At 43.1% G+C, this 17208-nt stretch overlaps 1 protein-coding gene across 5 annotated transcripts in view; it reads left to right on the top strand.

The window, feature by feature from the left end:
* Positions 1-17208, top strand: part of LOC112567446 — a 54441-nt gene that overhangs the window by 34141 nt on the left and 3092 nt on the right. For 3 of the 5 annotated variants that reach the window (XM_025244139.1, XM_025244148.1, XM_025244171.1), the window contains 27 exons: positions 1301-1309; positions 3377-3640; positions 3967-4154; positions 4355-4523; positions 5852-5937; positions 6345-6407; positions 6700-6825; positions 7226-7348; positions 7642-7753; positions 8263-8348; positions 8936-9084; positions 9463-9568; positions 9857-10053; positions 10293-10486; positions 10638-10909; positions 11011-11238; positions 11632-11733; positions 12247-12362; positions 12462-12627; positions 12916-13197; positions 13437-13607; positions 13713-13834; positions 14314-14506; positions 14917-15049; positions 15466-15719; positions 16156-16327; positions 16798-17144. In XM_025244139.1, coding sequence (XP_025099924.1) covers positions 1301-1309; positions 3377-3640; positions 3967-4154; positions 4355-4523; positions 5852-5937; positions 6345-6407; positions 6700-6825; positions 7226-7348; positions 7642-7753; positions 8263-8348; positions 8936-9084; positions 9463-9568; positions 9857-10053; positions 10293-10486; positions 10638-10909; positions 11011-11238; positions 11632-11733; positions 12247-12362; positions 12462-12627; positions 12916-13197; positions 13437-13607; positions 13713-13834; positions 14314-14506; positions 14917-15049; positions 15466-15719; positions 16156-16327; positions 16798-17144 — 4430 coding nt within the window. The remainder of the gene's footprint in view (positions 1-1300; positions 1310-3376; positions 3641-3966; positions 4155-4354; positions 4524-5851; positions 5938-6344; positions 6408-6699; positions 6826-7225; positions 7349-7641; positions 7754-8262; positions 8349-8935; positions 9085-9462; positions 9569-9856; positions 10054-10292; positions 10487-10637; positions 10910-11010; positions 11239-11631; positions 11734-12246; positions 12363-12461; positions 12628-12915; positions 13198-13436; positions 13608-13712; positions 13835-14313; positions 14507-14916; positions 15050-15465; positions 15720-16155; positions 16328-16797; positions 17145-17208) is intronic. The other 2 variants (XM_025244163.1, XM_025244156.1) reach the window with 2 other exon arrangements.

The following is a 17208-nucleotide window of genomic DNA, read 5'->3' as shown; positions in this document are numbered from 1 at the left end:
TCGTCAAACTTATTCAACAATTTTGGTTTTACATAGTTAAAACTCATTCTATTCTTTTGCATTATAAAAAAACTATTTGTTTATATTTTATTTACTTATTTATTTTATTAATCATTATTGCGGAAAACTATAAGTTTATAGATTCGTCATGCTGAAACTTTTTCTTTTAAACTGAAACATACAAATTGTACTCAAGCGTTTTAGTGTTTGTTTGTTTGTTTTTGTTTTGTTGTGTTTTTGTTTTTTTGTTTTTTGTTTTTTTTGGGGGGGGGGTTGTTTGTTTGTTTCTGTTTTGTTTTTTTGTTTTTTTGTTTGTTTGTTTTTTTTTTACTGTTATTTATGTTACTAATTTAGGGACTAAATAGCGTGGCCTGCAAATTATGAGGATTATTAGTTAGTAACTACGAGTCAGAAACTCAGATGATGTCAGTTTTTTTTTATCCCAAATGGCAGCTGCTTAGTCTTCACAAACATTATTCACCTGCACAGTGATGCTAGGACCACACCTGCACCTTGCTCTAACTCGACCATCGCACAATAAAAGCGCTCTCGACCGTTAGAACTGTTCCTAGCTGAGCTGTGTTCAGGCTCTTATTGCCACTAACTAAGATCATACCCCGACAGGAAAAAAACTGGGATGCTGTCATGGGAACAGAATTCCTCCATAATTGAGCCTTGTGTTGTGTGTAATGTGCACGTGATGGCGCCCTTAGTCTCTCTTCCCAAACCTCATTTCTGTGATCATTCAAAATTGTTATGGTTCTGCGAAATAAAATCTGCACCAGCATGCATCAGTGTCGATTTTGCCCACATGGTAATGGGTAATGAGCACAGTGTTAGTATTCACTGGAGGATAATTGTGTGTTGAGGTGAGTGGGAACGAGTGAGAGTAAAACTTGATGGATGCAGTTTTGCATGAGCGTGTCTGACAGAAGGAGAAAAAAATTAATCGACTGAAAAAGTAGTTGCAACCTTTCAGGCTGTGCGTGTCCACGTCCATGTGTGTATGTGTGTTTGTGTGTGTGTGTGCTCGCGCTGGTCTTTCTCTATGCGTGTATGGCTTACTAACAATTTTCTTTGTTTCGATGTATTCGACTAAAATTTTGTCTAAAAATGAAATGCTTGTTACTAACAATTTTTCTTCAGTGCATTTGCTGTAATTTCCTCAGATTGTGACTAACAAACTGTTACTTTGTTTATTTTGCGCGGCATCACATGCTGGTGTCACGTGACTACCCACCTGCTGCGCTTGCGCATTGCCTCATCTCGCTCACGCACATGGCGCGCGCCTGCTGATCAGGAGTTTATGGTAAGACGCGGCTGGCGATGGAGAGTACAGTCCACTACAGCAGCAACACTCTGCTCTAGCGTGTGACAGACTGACCTAGTGTGTGACAGACTGACCCTAGAGTGTGACAGACTGACCCTAGCGTGTGACACTGACCCTAGTGTGTGACAGACTGACCCTAGCGTGTGACAGACTGACCCTAGCGTGTGACACTGACCCTAGTGTGTGACAGACTGACCCTAGCGTTAGCCTGTCTGCTGCCGGAAGTAGTGTGTCCTCGTTAAAGGCTCATCTACATAAAAGACTATAAAGCCGCTAAAAACTCTTTAAACAGCATCAGTCTCCTTACAAATCCAATGGCAGAAGCTCTCCTCATGATCGGACTTTGCTTCAGGATTAGAAACTTAAAATATTCATTACTGCTGCTTCCTTCTGTCTGCATTTTTATCTCATGTTATAGATAGTCAAAACTCTCAGCTCCCCTCTCATCTATTCTCAGCTTCTTCATTCTTTCCACGGTTGAAATAATGGGACAATAAGCCATACTGCGCGCTACTCTCCTCAGTTTAACATATGATGATGATGAATATATTTTTAAATTATTAACATAATCTTCTCATTTTTGCTAAATTTCTAGTCTGATCTGTCCATAACTGGCTTTGTTGTAGTTATCCAATATTGTCATGGCTGTTGTGTCGTTTCTGTAGTTAGTTTTATGGTGTTCCAGGCAGTCTGATTGTTTTTGCTGTTTATCCCACAAGTGTTTTGATTGGTGTTGTTTCTCTTCTTATTTTATATACCAAATGTAGCAAAACACAGAGGCTACTAAATGCTTGTACTTATATCTGAAATCGTTATCAGATTATATACTTTAATATGTACATATATGTGTTAGTGTGCATGCATCCACTTTCTAAACTAAAGTAATGGCGATGATAAAGTGTATCTCTGGCACTTATTGACTTCGATATTTGTACATCTGAAATGTAACACCCGACTCCCACTTCAAGAAAAAAGCACATACCCATTTAAATTCGTTTATTCTCTTTGGGTGTTGATGAGACATTTTCTAAACCTAGCGGCATGAACCAAACAATTTTCATGATCGTTCTGCAGATTTTATATTTCGGACTTCGCATGGTCTGTGTTTATCTATGGATGTGTTGTGTTTGGCATTGAATGTAACTAACACTGAATGTTCTTTATCTTCTGTATCTAAGTGCAAAAAAATCTTATATATGCTCTGGTTATGCCTCATATTTCGCCTTGTTCCTGTTCCTACTATCATTGTCACCCAATGTTGTTTCTATTACAATCAAACTTTAATGTATTTTTCTGATTGAAACCCTCTCCTAGTGTTGTTTAATATAATGAAAACCCCACAGCCAGATGTTTCTTCTGCCTGATCTCCTTTTGATATCTTCTTTGTCTTTTCCCAAAAATCTGCCAAAACTCGGATGACAGTGATTGCACCTCTAAAACTGTTTGTGTGTATAGTCACGAACTATCAGTGTTTCGTCCTATAGTCTACCTGTGTGGAGGTGGTGTCGGCTAAAAAGTCTTCGAGACAAAATGTTAATGATGCTGTGGAAGCAAATGAATTCCAGATCTTTCGGTATTTTTGTCTTTAAAAACAAAAATAATTTTAAAATTATTTAAACAAAGTAAGACAGTTACTTCATGAAGAGGTAAATATGTAACTAACAATGTATTTTCTGTAAACGATGTTTAAGATATTGCACATAAATGTTATTGAAAAAGTTACAGAGGCTGGGTATTCGTTGTACGAGGATGCTGCAGTATTAGTGAAGAAACGGATACTCTGACCTTCTTTCTCTCTCACACACAATATATATTTGATAAAGAGAGAATGTATATAGTGACTCCATCTGCATGCATGTATTTGTATAAAAAGAAAAAAGTAATGAATAAAACAAAAGAAAAAAAGATGAGATGAAACAAAGGTACCAATGAAAGGATAGATAGATAATTAAACCTAGGCACCAAATCTTGAACTTCATCTTCAAATGTTTGTGAGTTTCACCTTCGAAGACATCCTCACATGTGTCACATGCTGCTTCCTTGCAGGATTCCAGTCCAAACAGTTCGCCATCCTGCCCAGCCTGTACCAGGCCTACCGACCCGCCATCGTGTTCAAAGCCGAGTGCTTCGTGTCCCGCGGGGGTCAGACGGGGTGGGCGTCCACCGTGCTGACCCTCAACACCCCGCCCTCGGGGGGCAGGTGCTCCGTGTGGCCGAAGAACGCCACGGTGTCCACCGAAAAGATCTTCACCATCAACTGCACTGGCTGGAGGGACAAGGAGACTAGAGTCGATCTCTACACCTTCTTCAGTAAGTCCTCCTTTTCCTCACCTTCTCCTGTCTTTTTTTCTTTTCTTTTACATCTCATTGTCTATGAACGGATCTTTGCGGATCTGACTGTCCTTGGGTGGGATCACGTGATTGTTCAAGTCAGTGTCCATTAGGAATGCAAGACTTTGTGCCGTGTTTTAAGTTCTGATGCATCCACTTGTGTGAGTGGTTTTAGCAGCTGCTTCTCCACCTGAATGCAAAGGTTTGTGCGTGACTTGTTGTTGTTCCTGTGTGACGTGTTGTTTCTGTGTGACGTGTCGTTGTTGTTCCTGTGTGACGTATGGTGGTTGTTTCTGCTGCTGCAGCGACGTACGACCCAACGATGGTGAGGGTTCAGATCACCTCCATGCAGCCCACGGAGTCGGATGGCAGTGTCGTTGCCCAGGTGACGCTGGCCCAGGGTCTGAGCCAAAGGAACTACAGCAACACCGTCAACGTCTGCGTGCGCGACACCATGGGTGCACAGAACTGCACGGAGATCGAGACCATCCAGGTGAGAGACAGTCCAGGTATGAGACAATGTGGTGGACAGTCTCCGACAGTCCAGGTGTAAGACAGCCCAGGCGAGGGACGGTCCAGGTGTGAGACGGTTTAGTATAAAATTTCATGTGGGTGAGAGTCGAGGGGGGAAACAAGTATACAAACTTCTTACTTTCGATCTTGTCTGACAGAACATGATGATGATGATGACAGGTATATCCGGTACCCGTGGCAGAAGCGCGGGCACTAGTCAGCCTGCTCCTCACCACGAACACAAACCCTCTCACCAAGGTGATCCAGGAGGGCGACTCCATCAGCGCCTCTCTCTTCATCAACACCATCGCCACGGTGATCAACTCGGACAGTAAGAGGAGCAGAACAGGTGCATGCTTCCGGCTTGGCTTCTCACCCTTACTAACACCTGAACCTGGCCCCTCCCCATTGACAGTAAAAGTCCCAGACTTAACTGAAAATATGTTTAGGAACGAAAAAAAAAAAAGTAAACTTTTCATCTTAAGCAATATCTAGAGCATGACAATATTTTGTCAAATATTTTTCCAAGTGCCAGTAATAATGTCAGTAACTGTATATATTAATTTTTAAAAATCTTATAATTTTCTGGACAGTTGTTTGCGTCCGTGTTTACTATGTTTACTCAATTTTTAGATTTATCGAATATTTACCATTGTTTTCAGGCAATTAAAACTAATTAGTACTTGTTTGTACTGTGTCAGAGAAGAGTTAACCGTGATAAACAAACACAAATTTCCCCCAAAGTATGATAGTGATTGATACTTTTTTCGGTACTTTGGACACATTTCTGTTGATAATCGGGTACGTTTGTGGCGATAACAATGACGAAGATAATGACAATAATAACGATGACTTAAAAGCCCCACGGTGATGACTATACGATGAAGGTAATTAAGATAAGAGGTGTCAGTGCCAGATGTCTTTCAAGGAGATGCATTGTCTGAAATCACACACCGACTCCCGAGAGATAAGTACCCTGTTCTTTGTTCCCTCCGCTCACCGTCGCATGCTGCTTGATGTACAGCCGTGACGTGCACACCACGTGATCTCAGTGGCTCGCGCCGCGCGTCACCAGCTAACCACATTATTTATCGACACTAACAGCAGTGGAAATGACGTATTCACACTAACACCTGCTCACATTGCCTGTCTGCGCTAACACCCACTAACGTACTAACTGCCCCCGCATGACCGCCAGCTGACGTGTACTAACAGCATGAGTTGTGTCGAGGGCCTGACTAACGGTTTGTGGTGTTGACACTTGCACTAACCTGATGCATGTAAAGTTTTTGTGTACCTTGATGAGCCTGTATTGTGACGACCGAGAACTTTCTGAGTTATATCAATCACAACTTCATTTATGCGTATAGGTGTGAGCACCTGTAATGGTTGGTATCGTATCTCCTCTTTATAAAGCAGCAGGAATTAAAATAAAACTTTATAATCACTTTTAATGTATCCTTTACAGCTGTAAAGAAAATTCCAATGAGATAATTAGCGGGTGATCGAAGAATTGAGATGGTGATGTCCAGAATGCGTGGTCATAAAGATTCTCTCTAGACCTCGTTTGAAATTATTTATGCAGAAGAATTATTCCCAACTTAAAATCAGGATTTGGGGGAATATTTGTAGTCACATTTCACATCATGGTGATCGCCTTGTCTGACACTTTCACAGAATTCCAGAGTCAAGGAATTTCCAGCATGCAAACTGCCTCTGGTCTCAGCAGTTATGATGCAGACAGAACCAAGGCATTCCAACAGGTGAGTCTTCCTCCTTTTTCCTCCTTCTGTCCACTGACTGTGTGACATCATTCTTACTCTTCAGAAGTTGATATATAAATAGATGATAAATAAAGACAGGTGATAGATAACAGAATAGCTAGATGGGTGGGAATGGTAGATGAACTTGTGCACATTTGTGTTATTTAATTCAAGACCTCTTTAATGTAGGTATATATATATACACACAAACATGCTGAGAGAGAGAAGGGAAGGGAAGGCTGTTGTGTATGTGTTTGTTTAACAAGCAGGTAAGCATGATGAGTACGTGCTTGTAAATTAATCTCTGTGTATGTGTTCACTGACTGAATGATGTTAAAGGTTATAAACAAAAAAATAAGAAAAAGGAAGACGAAAGAGAGAAGAACACTCGTTTTTTTGTGTTACAGGCAACTAATGATTCAGTGGAAGCGAAAGCTGAAATGGAGGCACTGAGAGACAATCGAGCTCAGGTATCACCGCAGATATTTTCCATGACATTGTTGTTGTTGTTGTTGTTGATGAGGCTGTATCCTTTATTTAATTAGCACCACGTGAATTGTTGTCAACGTATATTTGTTTGTGAGCAGCTTCATACAAACACGAGCTGCAGTTCATATAAGGTTTCTTGTGGAGGGAGGGATCAGACATGTACTCCAGACATCGTATCTTCTTTAAGATGTTTTGTTTGATGTTTTCTTGCTACATTGAAAAGCACTCTTTCGTCTGTGTATATATATATATATGTGTGTGTGTGTATAACAGTTGCGAGAGATGGCAGCAGTCAACATGCTTTCACTACCCCGCAACTCCCCGCGTGTCGTCAAGGAGGTGTTGTCTGCACTCGATGGTCTGGCCAAGTACCCGGATGAAATAACGTCCGACTTCCAGGTGAGAGACAGCTACAAGCAGACAGAAATAAGTAGAATATGTATATGTGCGTGTGTATGTGCGTGTGTGTTTTGCTTTTTTTCAATGAAACGTGTCGAAGAACTACAATGCTGAAATAAAATGAATGAAATGTTCGGCCTGGCAGTGATTTAGACTTGGAGAACGATTCTGACTTTACAGAAGTAAATGTCCATGAAGTCAGCCATCACCTGACATCACATCAGTTGATGATTGTGGTGTAGCATTATATGTATATATTTTAATAATAACATGGATATCAGTTACTAGTCAACTCAAACGAAAATACAAAGTGATGATGATGATGATGATGATTGAGGATTGATGATTGAGGATTGATGATAACGACGATGATGATTATTATTATTATTATTTCGTAAAGGGGACAGTGCTTAGCGGACTGAACGACATGGCGAGCCAGGTGGACATCGGGCCCGAGGTGCCTCGCGAGGAGAAGATGCAGATACTGTCCTACATGCTCTCCGTCGCCTCTTCCGTCTCTGATGTAAGAACCTACAACCTCAATACCTGACTCCAACATTCCTCCTGATAGTTGACTGAATTTTCTATTCTTTCTTCTTCTTTTTTTTTTATTGTATCATATTGAATCACGTTCTTCAACAACAACAACAAAAATTAAAAAATAAAACACAGAGACACACGCACTCTCCTACAACTCATGAAGCTGAGACATGATCAGAGCTTTACAATGGAGCCCCGTCCAAACCTTAAAGCACAAGACAACCGTTACACGCCTGCAGACGAGCTAGTCACGTGACCTGTGTTTCCTCCTCCCAGGGCGTGGGGCTGAGCGGCCTGTTCCCCACCAACACTGCCAGGAACAATGCCAGAAAGTCAGAGGAGTTCAAAGACTACGATTCCGAAAATACAGCGCCATCAGATGATTGTTGTAAGTGGATGCCCTTCTTCCTGCAGAATACAATTAAATTTACTCGGCAGATGTTAGAAATGAAACTTAAGTAGACATTAGAGAATCCCTTTGACAACACACAGAAGATATGAAATAAATACAAACAGCAGATATTATAGACTATAAAATAAATATACACAGATGGTACGGAATACACTTAAATATGTGTAACGCGCATAGGATACATTGCAAAATATATTTAAATTATGATAAAGTACACTTAAATATACATAAAATATTATGAAATGATTTAAATGCAAACAACATGTAGACTACCTTTAATGTACGTATACAAACTTTTCTGGAACGCACTTAAATTTACCTCACACGTGCTTTATACATATATGTATATTCACAGTAGATACAATGTGGTTGACATAATAAACACAACAGAATACATGGCAGTTAATAAAGAATATCATCATTATGAGTTTGTCACGTGGATTCAGTTAGCTGTTGTATATCACGAGGTCGCCATGTTGTTCCAGTGCTGTCCGTGCAGTATCCCAGAACTCTGGAGGAGGCGGACGTGTACTGGAGTTCTGTCACCAGCTGCCAGGCTCAGAAAAAGAAGGTGAGTGTTCTCGGGTGGTTAGTCAAGGGTGGTCGTGATGGTGTCTCCATGGTTACAATGAAGACGTCATGCTACAGGTATTGACCGTGATGACGACACGTGGCACGTGGCACGCCTGTCATCAGGATGGACACGGGTCAGGTACTTTCACCTGGTCACGTCCTCCTTCCTCCTCCTGTACTTACTCCCTTTCCTTCTGCTTTTCAATCTTCTTCTCTTTTCTCGTTACTTCTACTTTTTCTTCCTTGTCTGTTGTTGTTGTTGTTGTTGTTGTTGTTGTTGTTGTTCTTCTTCTTCTTCTTCTTCTTCTTCTTCTTCTTCTTCTTCTTCTTCTTCTTCTTTTCCTTCTACGTTTTTCCTTTTATTTTCTCCATTTCCTTATCCTTTTCTATTTTAATCGCCTTATCTTCTTTATCTAATTTTCTTCTCTTCCTTCGTTTTCTTTCTTTTCTCTTCTCTTTTTCCTTTTCACGTTTCTCTTTTTGCTTAGTCTTATTCTTGTCCTCCTTCTTTAACCTCTTTTTTCTTCTCCTGCTCTTCCTCTAATTTCTTCTTTCCAGTGAATGGTTTTCTGATCGTCTTCACAGGCCCAGGAGATGGAGAGACAGGTGAATGAAATTCGGAACAAGGTGATTCTGAGTTTCTCCAACAACTCCATCCCTGGAGAAAGCCAAACCTTTGCTTCTGATCGCTCCATCACCACGTTGAACAAAACTGAGGCAGGCAAACTCTTCGGGTGAGGAGACTTTGATGGCGTTTGTTGGATGTGTGAATGGTGAATGGTGAGTGGTGAATGGTGAGTGCACTGATACCTGTGTCAGTGTGGTGTGACTATTGTCTGTCTAGCATGACTAGTACAGCAAATGTATGTGACCTCACCTCAAGCACCATGTAAGTATTTTATTGACCATGTCTGATTATTGTCTAAAGACTAAAATGAGCACAAAGTTCCAGACTTGGATTCTGCTTTGTCCTCTGTTCTTTGCCACTCGTATCGTAGCAACAGAATAAACAACATTTTTGACTATTTTCTCTAAAGACTCCTTACTGAATTGTCAACACCTTCTACATGTTTGCTGTTTGACAGTAGCGAGAGATTATTTGTTGTGTGCAGGGAAACACAAAGGGTGGGTAACTCCACGGCGAATGTGAAGTTCCCGTCCCTGGGTAACCTCTTCCCTAACAACTCTGTCGGCGAGAACGACACGTTTGTTTGTGCGGTAAGCGACACTTTTACCTGTCTACTTTATGTGAATAGGAATGGTCATTGAAAGCCTGTATGTGTGTGTGTGTGGACGTACAAGTGCGTTTGTGTGTCTGTACACATGAGTGGCGCGTTCGTGGTCACGTGATATGTATGTGGTCACGTGAATGTCTGGAGCGCAGCAAAGTCTGGTGACAAATAACGACTAAACGTTATTTACACTGGCACTTAAGAGTTCAAGGACTATAGTTACTCATCTCTCTCTCTCTCACACACACACAACCTCTCAACTTGCCACGTGCAGATATCAGAAAACACTTTCCTCCCTGACTCGTACTCTGAGGGGGCCAAGGACATCCGTGATGCCAAGACTCGTTTCGTGACCATCAGCCTGTATGACAAGAACAACAAGCCAATCACAGTCGACAACCTGAAGGAGCCAATCAAAGTGACCATACCTCGTGACCCCAACATCCCTCGCATATCTGCTGCCAATGTCGAGTAAGCTTTCTACTTCCTGTTGCCTCCCTGACTGCTGCCAGTCTTGTCCACGTGTCTGTCTTTATTCCCAGTCCACTCTAACCCAAAGTATTCCTTTTCCGAACACTTTTCTGTTACAAAGACAACCATATAAAACACCCTGAATGTGTTTTAGAATTTCAATCAAATAAATATCCTCAAAGTATGATGATGATGATGATGGCAAGAAAATGTGCAAAAGATGTTTCTGTTTCCGGCAGCCCCAAGCTGGCTTACTGGAACGCGTTTCAATACCACAAGACCAACATCACCAAAAATTTCTCGTCCCTGCACTGGGAGATCTGCATCAACAGGACCGACCTCCAGATGGTGGTCGTCGTCAGCCTCGGGGCTCTGCCGGACATCAAGAACCAGACTTGCTCCGCCGCATACCTTGTCCCTCCCAGAATGGATGGTCAGTGAAGGTCTTTGAGTTGGTGACGAGTACACTATGATGATGAAGCAAACAGTGCTATTAAAGCGAAAATATTATGAAAAAAATGTAAAAATTATATACAAAATGTTATAAACCATGAAAAGCCTGATAGTTTGTTTACCTCTTCCAGTCCCAACCATCGACCGCCCCTTTTGCACCAGAGGGATGCTGGACAACCTGCAAGTAAACAACTTCAAAGGCACCGCCTACCTGGGCGTGAGGCAGCTGAAGGAGAGCGAACACGACCTGAACGTGACTGACTGCCGCGCTCTGCCCAGGTGGGAGGCAGGTGCAAACGAGACCGAGTTCACCACCACCTACAGCCTCAAGATCTACACGTCCAGCTGCCTGGCCAAGAACGAGGCCAGCAACACCAGTGACTGGAGCGCCTACGGACTGAGGGTGAGCTTGTTGACTTGTTTGTGAAAATACTCTCCCTTTGACTTCACTATGACACGTTGCTAAATATTAAAAAATAAATGTTCAAATATTTCTATCAACAGGTGAGTCCTGAGACGGACGAGAACAAAACGGTTTGTCTAGCCACGCACATGACAACGTTCGCTGGAGGCTGGGTTGTGGTTCCAAACACCATCGACTGGAACTTCGTCTTCAGTAACATGGACTTCTACAAGAACCCGACTCTTTACATCACAGAAATCGTCATCGCCCTCGTCTACATCCTCGCCGTTGTCTGGGCCCGTCGAAAGGACAAGAAAGATCTGGAAAAGGTAGCCGAGACTTAAAACTGGCTCAGAGCTTTACCTGAGTAATCTGATTAGGAAACAATGAGCAAGTAGTTTATCTACTTCTTTCGGGTGTCAGTATTCCGGTTGTGAGCCTGTATGTTTTGTAAGGCTTGTTTTTTTGGGGGGTTCTCTGTGATATCTGGTTAAACGGTTGGTTAATGAGTGGATAGATTCTTTGATAGCTGGGAGTGTTTTGAATGAATATGACAGTGGTGGGTAAGCAGGTTGGTATCCAGGATCACCTGACTGATAAACCTTCAAACCCACTTGGTTGCAATTTCATTATTCGCGATTTTTTTCAGAAGTTACAATTCGGTTTCAAAAAAATAAACCATAGTTCATGACTTTGAGAATTTCCTTTTTTGCCTTCTTTAGTTGGGCATCGCACCTCTGATGGACAACGACGCTGCAGATAACTATTATTATGAGATTGTCACAGTCACGGGCATGCGCAAGAACGCCGGAACTGACTCCAAGGTAGGAATGTAGTCTTAGACAGCATCACTATTGTCTCCGCTGTCTTTGTCACTGGACCTTCTTAATTAGTCACAGTGTCCTCAATCTTCACAAGCAAAGGTCCCTTAGTTACGTTTACACTGACAGACCAGAGACATGAGGGACTGAGACAAGGCAGACTTGTTGTCATGTTGTGCTTGTCGCAGAAACATTGGCCAAGCTACAACTGCTTGAAATGTGGTTTTTAATCATGACAGTTGAAAATGAGCAATTAAGAAGATTAGGACAGATATACTTGTGTTTTATTTATTTTGCTTCCTAAAATAATCTACGATTTAAGCGTCCTTTGGAATGTTACTGGGCTGTACAGTAGTCGCTCTTAAAGCTGTCAGCTATGATGTTTTGCTGTGGCAATTAGTCACAGAGAAATGTCGTCTTTTTTAGTCCATGAAGTTGCCTGTCTTATGTGTTCTATAAGCTACAAAATGAAACACATCATTACAATCTTAATGTTCCTGCTGTCCTCCCCATCAGGTGTTCTTCATCCTGTCAGGTGAGGAGGATGAGACAGACGTACGACAGTTCAGTGACAGCAAAAGGAAGATCTTCCGCCGCGGGGACACCAACGGGTTCCTCATGGCAGTTCCTCGGTCAGTTTCTCTTTCTTCATCTCCCTGTTGACTCAGTTCTCTTATATCCTCGTATGTAATTATTGTTTGACCCGCTAATCATCTTTGTTTCGTGTGCAGGCCGCTAGGCTACCTGAACTATGCCCGTGTGTGGCACGACAACTCCGGTAAAGGTAATTTCGGCAGCTGGTATCTCAACTACATGATCGTCCGGGATGTGCAGACGGATCAGAAGTGGGTCTTCATCGCCGACAAGTGGTTCGCTGTGGAAGAGGATGATGGCCAGGTAAGAATGTTGTGTGCATGTTTTTGTGGAGTGTATGTGTGAGGTCTAAGATACAGACAATAAAATAAAATCCAATCTTCAGCTACTACTAGAACAAGGCTAAATTTGTGGATTGAACGCACGTGCAAGAGAAAACAGGTTTGTCCTTTGACCGACATCCAAGAATGTCTTCGAGTCTGTGCTGGCTTCGTGTTTTTTCAAAGAGATTAGAAATGGGGAGGAGAAGAGGGAAAAACTGTTACATCTTTTCTTTAAACTTTTCTCTCTATCATTTTTTCCCCTGTGCAGGTGGACCGCATCATTCCCGCTGCCACGCACGAGCAGATGACGCAGTTCGGTCACGTGTTCGCGGAGCGGACGCGGCGCGACCTGGCGGACGGTCACCTGTGGTTCTCGGTGCTGGCGCGGCCTCCGCAGTCTCGCTTCACGTGCGTTCAGCGCGTGTCCTGCTGCCTGTGTCTGCTGTACGCCACCATGTTGGCCAACGCCATGTTCTACAGGACCTCCTCCAAGAGCTCGGAGACGTCGAGTGGCTTCAGCGTGGGACCTTTCACCCTCACACCTGAACAGGTGATGATGCCTGCTCAGTCTGTTTGTGCGTGGGTGTACGAGTGTGTGTGTGAGAGAGAGAGAGTTTGTGTGTGTGCACGTGCTAGTGTTTTTTTGCGAGGGGTTGGTTATGTTCGCAAACGATAGAACAGTGCACCTGTGTACCGTTAGATTCCCCATAATACCGTCGTCACTCACCTGCTCATAATCTTCATGTCGCTCCGCTGCTCATCGTCTTTATGTCTTTCACTTGTCCGCAGGTCTTCATCGGCGTCGTCAGCAACCTCATCGTGTTTCCTGTCAACTTCCTCGTCGTTTACCTCTTCCGCAAAGCCCGGCCACGCCGAAAGAGGCCCTCGCGTGTCGACGAGGCCATCAAGCACGCCTACGACAACCGCCAGGAAGCTTCTATCGTTGACGTCAAGCCGGAGGTGATGTGTTCGTCGATGTGCTTAACGTCTGCTCGCGCCTCAGCCTTTGTGTTTTGCAAGTGTGGACTCGCAACATGTCTGTTTGTCTGTTTTGTGATCTCACAGGTCGGGAGCATCTTTACCATGAGCCGCGGGGCCACAATGATTGACGAGCCCAGACGTCCTGACTCTGCAGCCTCCCGCCCTGGTACCTCCATGTCTGCACGTGCTGACCCCAGCCTGCCCACGTGAGTGTTTTGACGCTGGTCCCGTTAACACCTTGTTTGTTTTTCCAGCTGTCTGTCTACACCTGTCTCTTGGACATTCTGTTGACAGTTTCCGTTACATTTTTCTGCTTGCCACGCGCACTCTGGCTGTAGTTCCCATCCATCATTTTGTACTAAAAATAGTTTCTTGTTTTAATCTGAGTTACTCTCTTTTTTTTAACCTACTTTCCGTCTCTTTCTTTCTCTTTTTTCCCATCTTTGTGTGTGTGTGATTCTTTGACACTCTGTGTGTACCTTTGATTCTCACTCGCTGCATCTTTGACTCTTTGCCTTCCATTCTCTTTCGACCTGATTCGCTTTTCTTGCTTAGCCTCATCTCTCCACCGTTTTGTTGAAATAATGTTTTTTCCATATCTGGTTTTTAACATTGTCTTTCTCTAAAAGAAAATCTTTTTCTTTTTAATTTGTACCTATTATCATCTACCGACATCTGGCGACAGGAAGAAGAAAAGCAAGAGCCTGCCCTGGTGGTGTCGGATCTTGGCGTGGGTCGTGCTGTGGGTCGCCACCATCGTCTCGGCCGCCTTTGTCACCTTCTACGGCATCAGCTTCTCGGAAGACGCTTGCCGCAAGTGGATCACCTCTCTGCTCATCTCCTTCTTCATGTCTGTCCTCGTCACACAGCCCATAAAGGTGTGTAGACCATGATTTCTGGGACTGGGTGCCTTCATGGTCTCATTGGCTAACCAACCTAGTAGAGTGGATGGAGGGTGTTATTATGATGTTGGTGTAAATATGTTCCCTTTCAAGATTGAAAGATGTAAACTAACATACCTACAGGCCTGGAAACCATTTTGAAGCCAGAGCTGTGGTGATTATCGAACATTATTATTTGTTGCTTTTATTGTTTTTAATTTATTTTTCTAAATTTAGGACCAGTATCCAACACCTCTGTCTATAGTTAACTCTGGGGTAACGTACACACACTCTCACACAAACACACTTAGACACACACAGAGATACACACACACACATACGTGTACTTACATAAATATACAGACGCATGGAAATACACGTGCACTCTCTCGTTTCTCTTGTCGCAGGTTTTCCTGATGGCTATCTTCATGTCACTCATCATCAAAAACCCAGGCGACGATGAAGATGAAGAGGAAATAGACGAGGAGACAACCAAGCTGGCGAGCGATGAGATTCCCTTGCACCCCATGAACAGCGAAAGTGAGGCTTTGCTAGACAAAACACACTTCTTTCTCTTGACACTCTGATCGTCCAGCATGTTCTTTGACAGAGTTTATCATTGTTCCTGTATCCTCCTCATGTTCTCCTCATGCCTCCTTATTTTCTACAGCCTGTCTCTGTGACTATCGCGGCACTTTAAACGCAAAGCTTGATTTTATTTATTGCTATTATTTTTATTTATAAATATATATTTGACTTGTATATTTTTCTGATGTATAAACCAATAATGTGATAGATGCAGATAGGATTCGAATTAAGATTGTTCTTCAAAAAGATTGTTCTGCCGATGTTTTGCAACCTGTTTTGCCCCTGTTTTGCCGCCTGTTTTGTCGCCTGTTTTGCCGCCTGTTGTGCCGCCTGTTTGCCGCCTGCTCTCAGGTCATCGTCTTGTGCAGGCTATGGCGCGGCGAGGCCGCGGAAGATCGGCTACAAGCCGCCAGACCGACGCGAACTGGAGGCGGCTCGCGACCGCCGCATGAAGGAAATTCAGATGTGGTCCGTGGTGAGGGAAGTAATCATCTACTCTTTCTTCCTCTGGATCCTCATGCTCATCAGCTACCGCACCAGCAACTCCAACACCTTCCTGTACAAGGACACGATGGAGCGCATCTTCATCACCAACGTTGACACCGACGTTGACTTCAGCTCGGTGAGGCAGACGTGTCGAGTCACCTTTCCTTCTTTAATCTTCATTATTTTTACCTATTACAATATTTACAGTGAACTTCTTTAAATGCATGTCTGTTGTCAGAAAAATTCGTGTATAAACACAATAAACGCCTCGTTTTATGAAAGTCGTTTCTGCAACTGAAACTTGGCCCGCGAAATCATTTGGATCATTTCCTTGGTTCTGGCATGGCAACAGCAGACGGGACTCAGAATTCACTTAAAATTCTAGAAGTGTTTTTTCCTGTCAGCAAATATTTATACTAAGTGAATCATGAACAACATAAATTTTGAGAGACAAGCTAGGAGCGTCTATTGCGGGATAGACAGGACACATCGGAGTTCATAACAGGACAGAAAGACTTTCTTGACTAAAGAAGAGAACTGTTCTTTATCGTTAGCTCCCTTCATGTCTGCAGATCAAAAACGCTGACGATTTCTGGAACTGGACGCAGTCAGGGCTTGTGAACGGGATCCGAGCCGGCCCCTACTACAACAACTACCCGCCTCTCCTGCTGCGCGGCTACGTCAACGACAAAGTCTCCAAAATCTTAGGTTACGCCGTCATGAGGCAGCTGAGGGTCCGCCCCAGTACGTACCCTGATGACGTCATCGCGATGTCATCGCCCTCCTCCTCCTCTTCCTTCTCCTCCTCCTCCGTCTCCTCCTTGTCTTGTTTCTAGACTTTTTTCTCGATCAGTCGGTCTGTCGGTCGGTTTCTGTTTGTTTTGATTTTTTTCTGTTATGAGGAAGGGGGAAAACGGCTCCTGTGACCGACAATGTAGAAATTGGAATTCTCCTCAATTATTTCATATTTATTTCTCATTCATCTTCATGACTACAAATCGAGCTGATAGACGCGTAATTGGGAAATCATAAAAACTAAAAGGAAAACCGCAGAGTCGTAACATCAGAGAATCTGACAAAATATCTGGCTGATGTTACTAATTTGATCGAAATTACTGATTGATTTTTAAAAAAGAAAATATCTTAGTAATAATAAAAGTCATATATACGTGTGTATTCATTGTGTGTGTGTGTGTGTGTGTGTCCGCATGCAGATTTGTGCGAACTGGACGATCGAATGATGGAAGTCATCAGGGAGTGCAACATCGGCTATGAAATACTGAAGCAGGAGGAGGCAGACTTCGATGTGGGTTGGCAGCCCAAGACCTCCAGCAGCAGCTCCAACAGCACCGAGTCCTGGTACCATTACACCCCAGCCTCCGATATTAACGGCTACCCGTACTACGGAAAGCTGGCTATTTACTCGGGTGGCGGGTATTTAGCCCCTCTCAAGGGCTCCAAGGATGAACTCAAGACCTTCATGAAGAAGCTTGAAAATGAGAAATGGATTGATCGCTACACCAGAGCGGTGTTCGTAGAATTCACCACCTACAATGCACAGGTATGTATGTAGAATTTATCATCTACAACTTTTGAATTTTTTTTGTAAAAATATGGTGGACTCC

This window comes from Pomacea canaliculata, linkage group LG1 (genome assembly GCF_003073045.1).
Source record: "Pomacea canaliculata isolate SZHN2017 linkage group LG1, ASM307304v1, whole genome shotgun sequence".
NCBI classification, from domain to species: Eukaryota; Metazoa; Mollusca; class Gastropoda; order Architaenioglossa; family Ampullariidae; genus Pomacea; species Pomacea canaliculata.
This window is presented reverse-complemented; position numbering and strand designations above follow the sequence as displayed.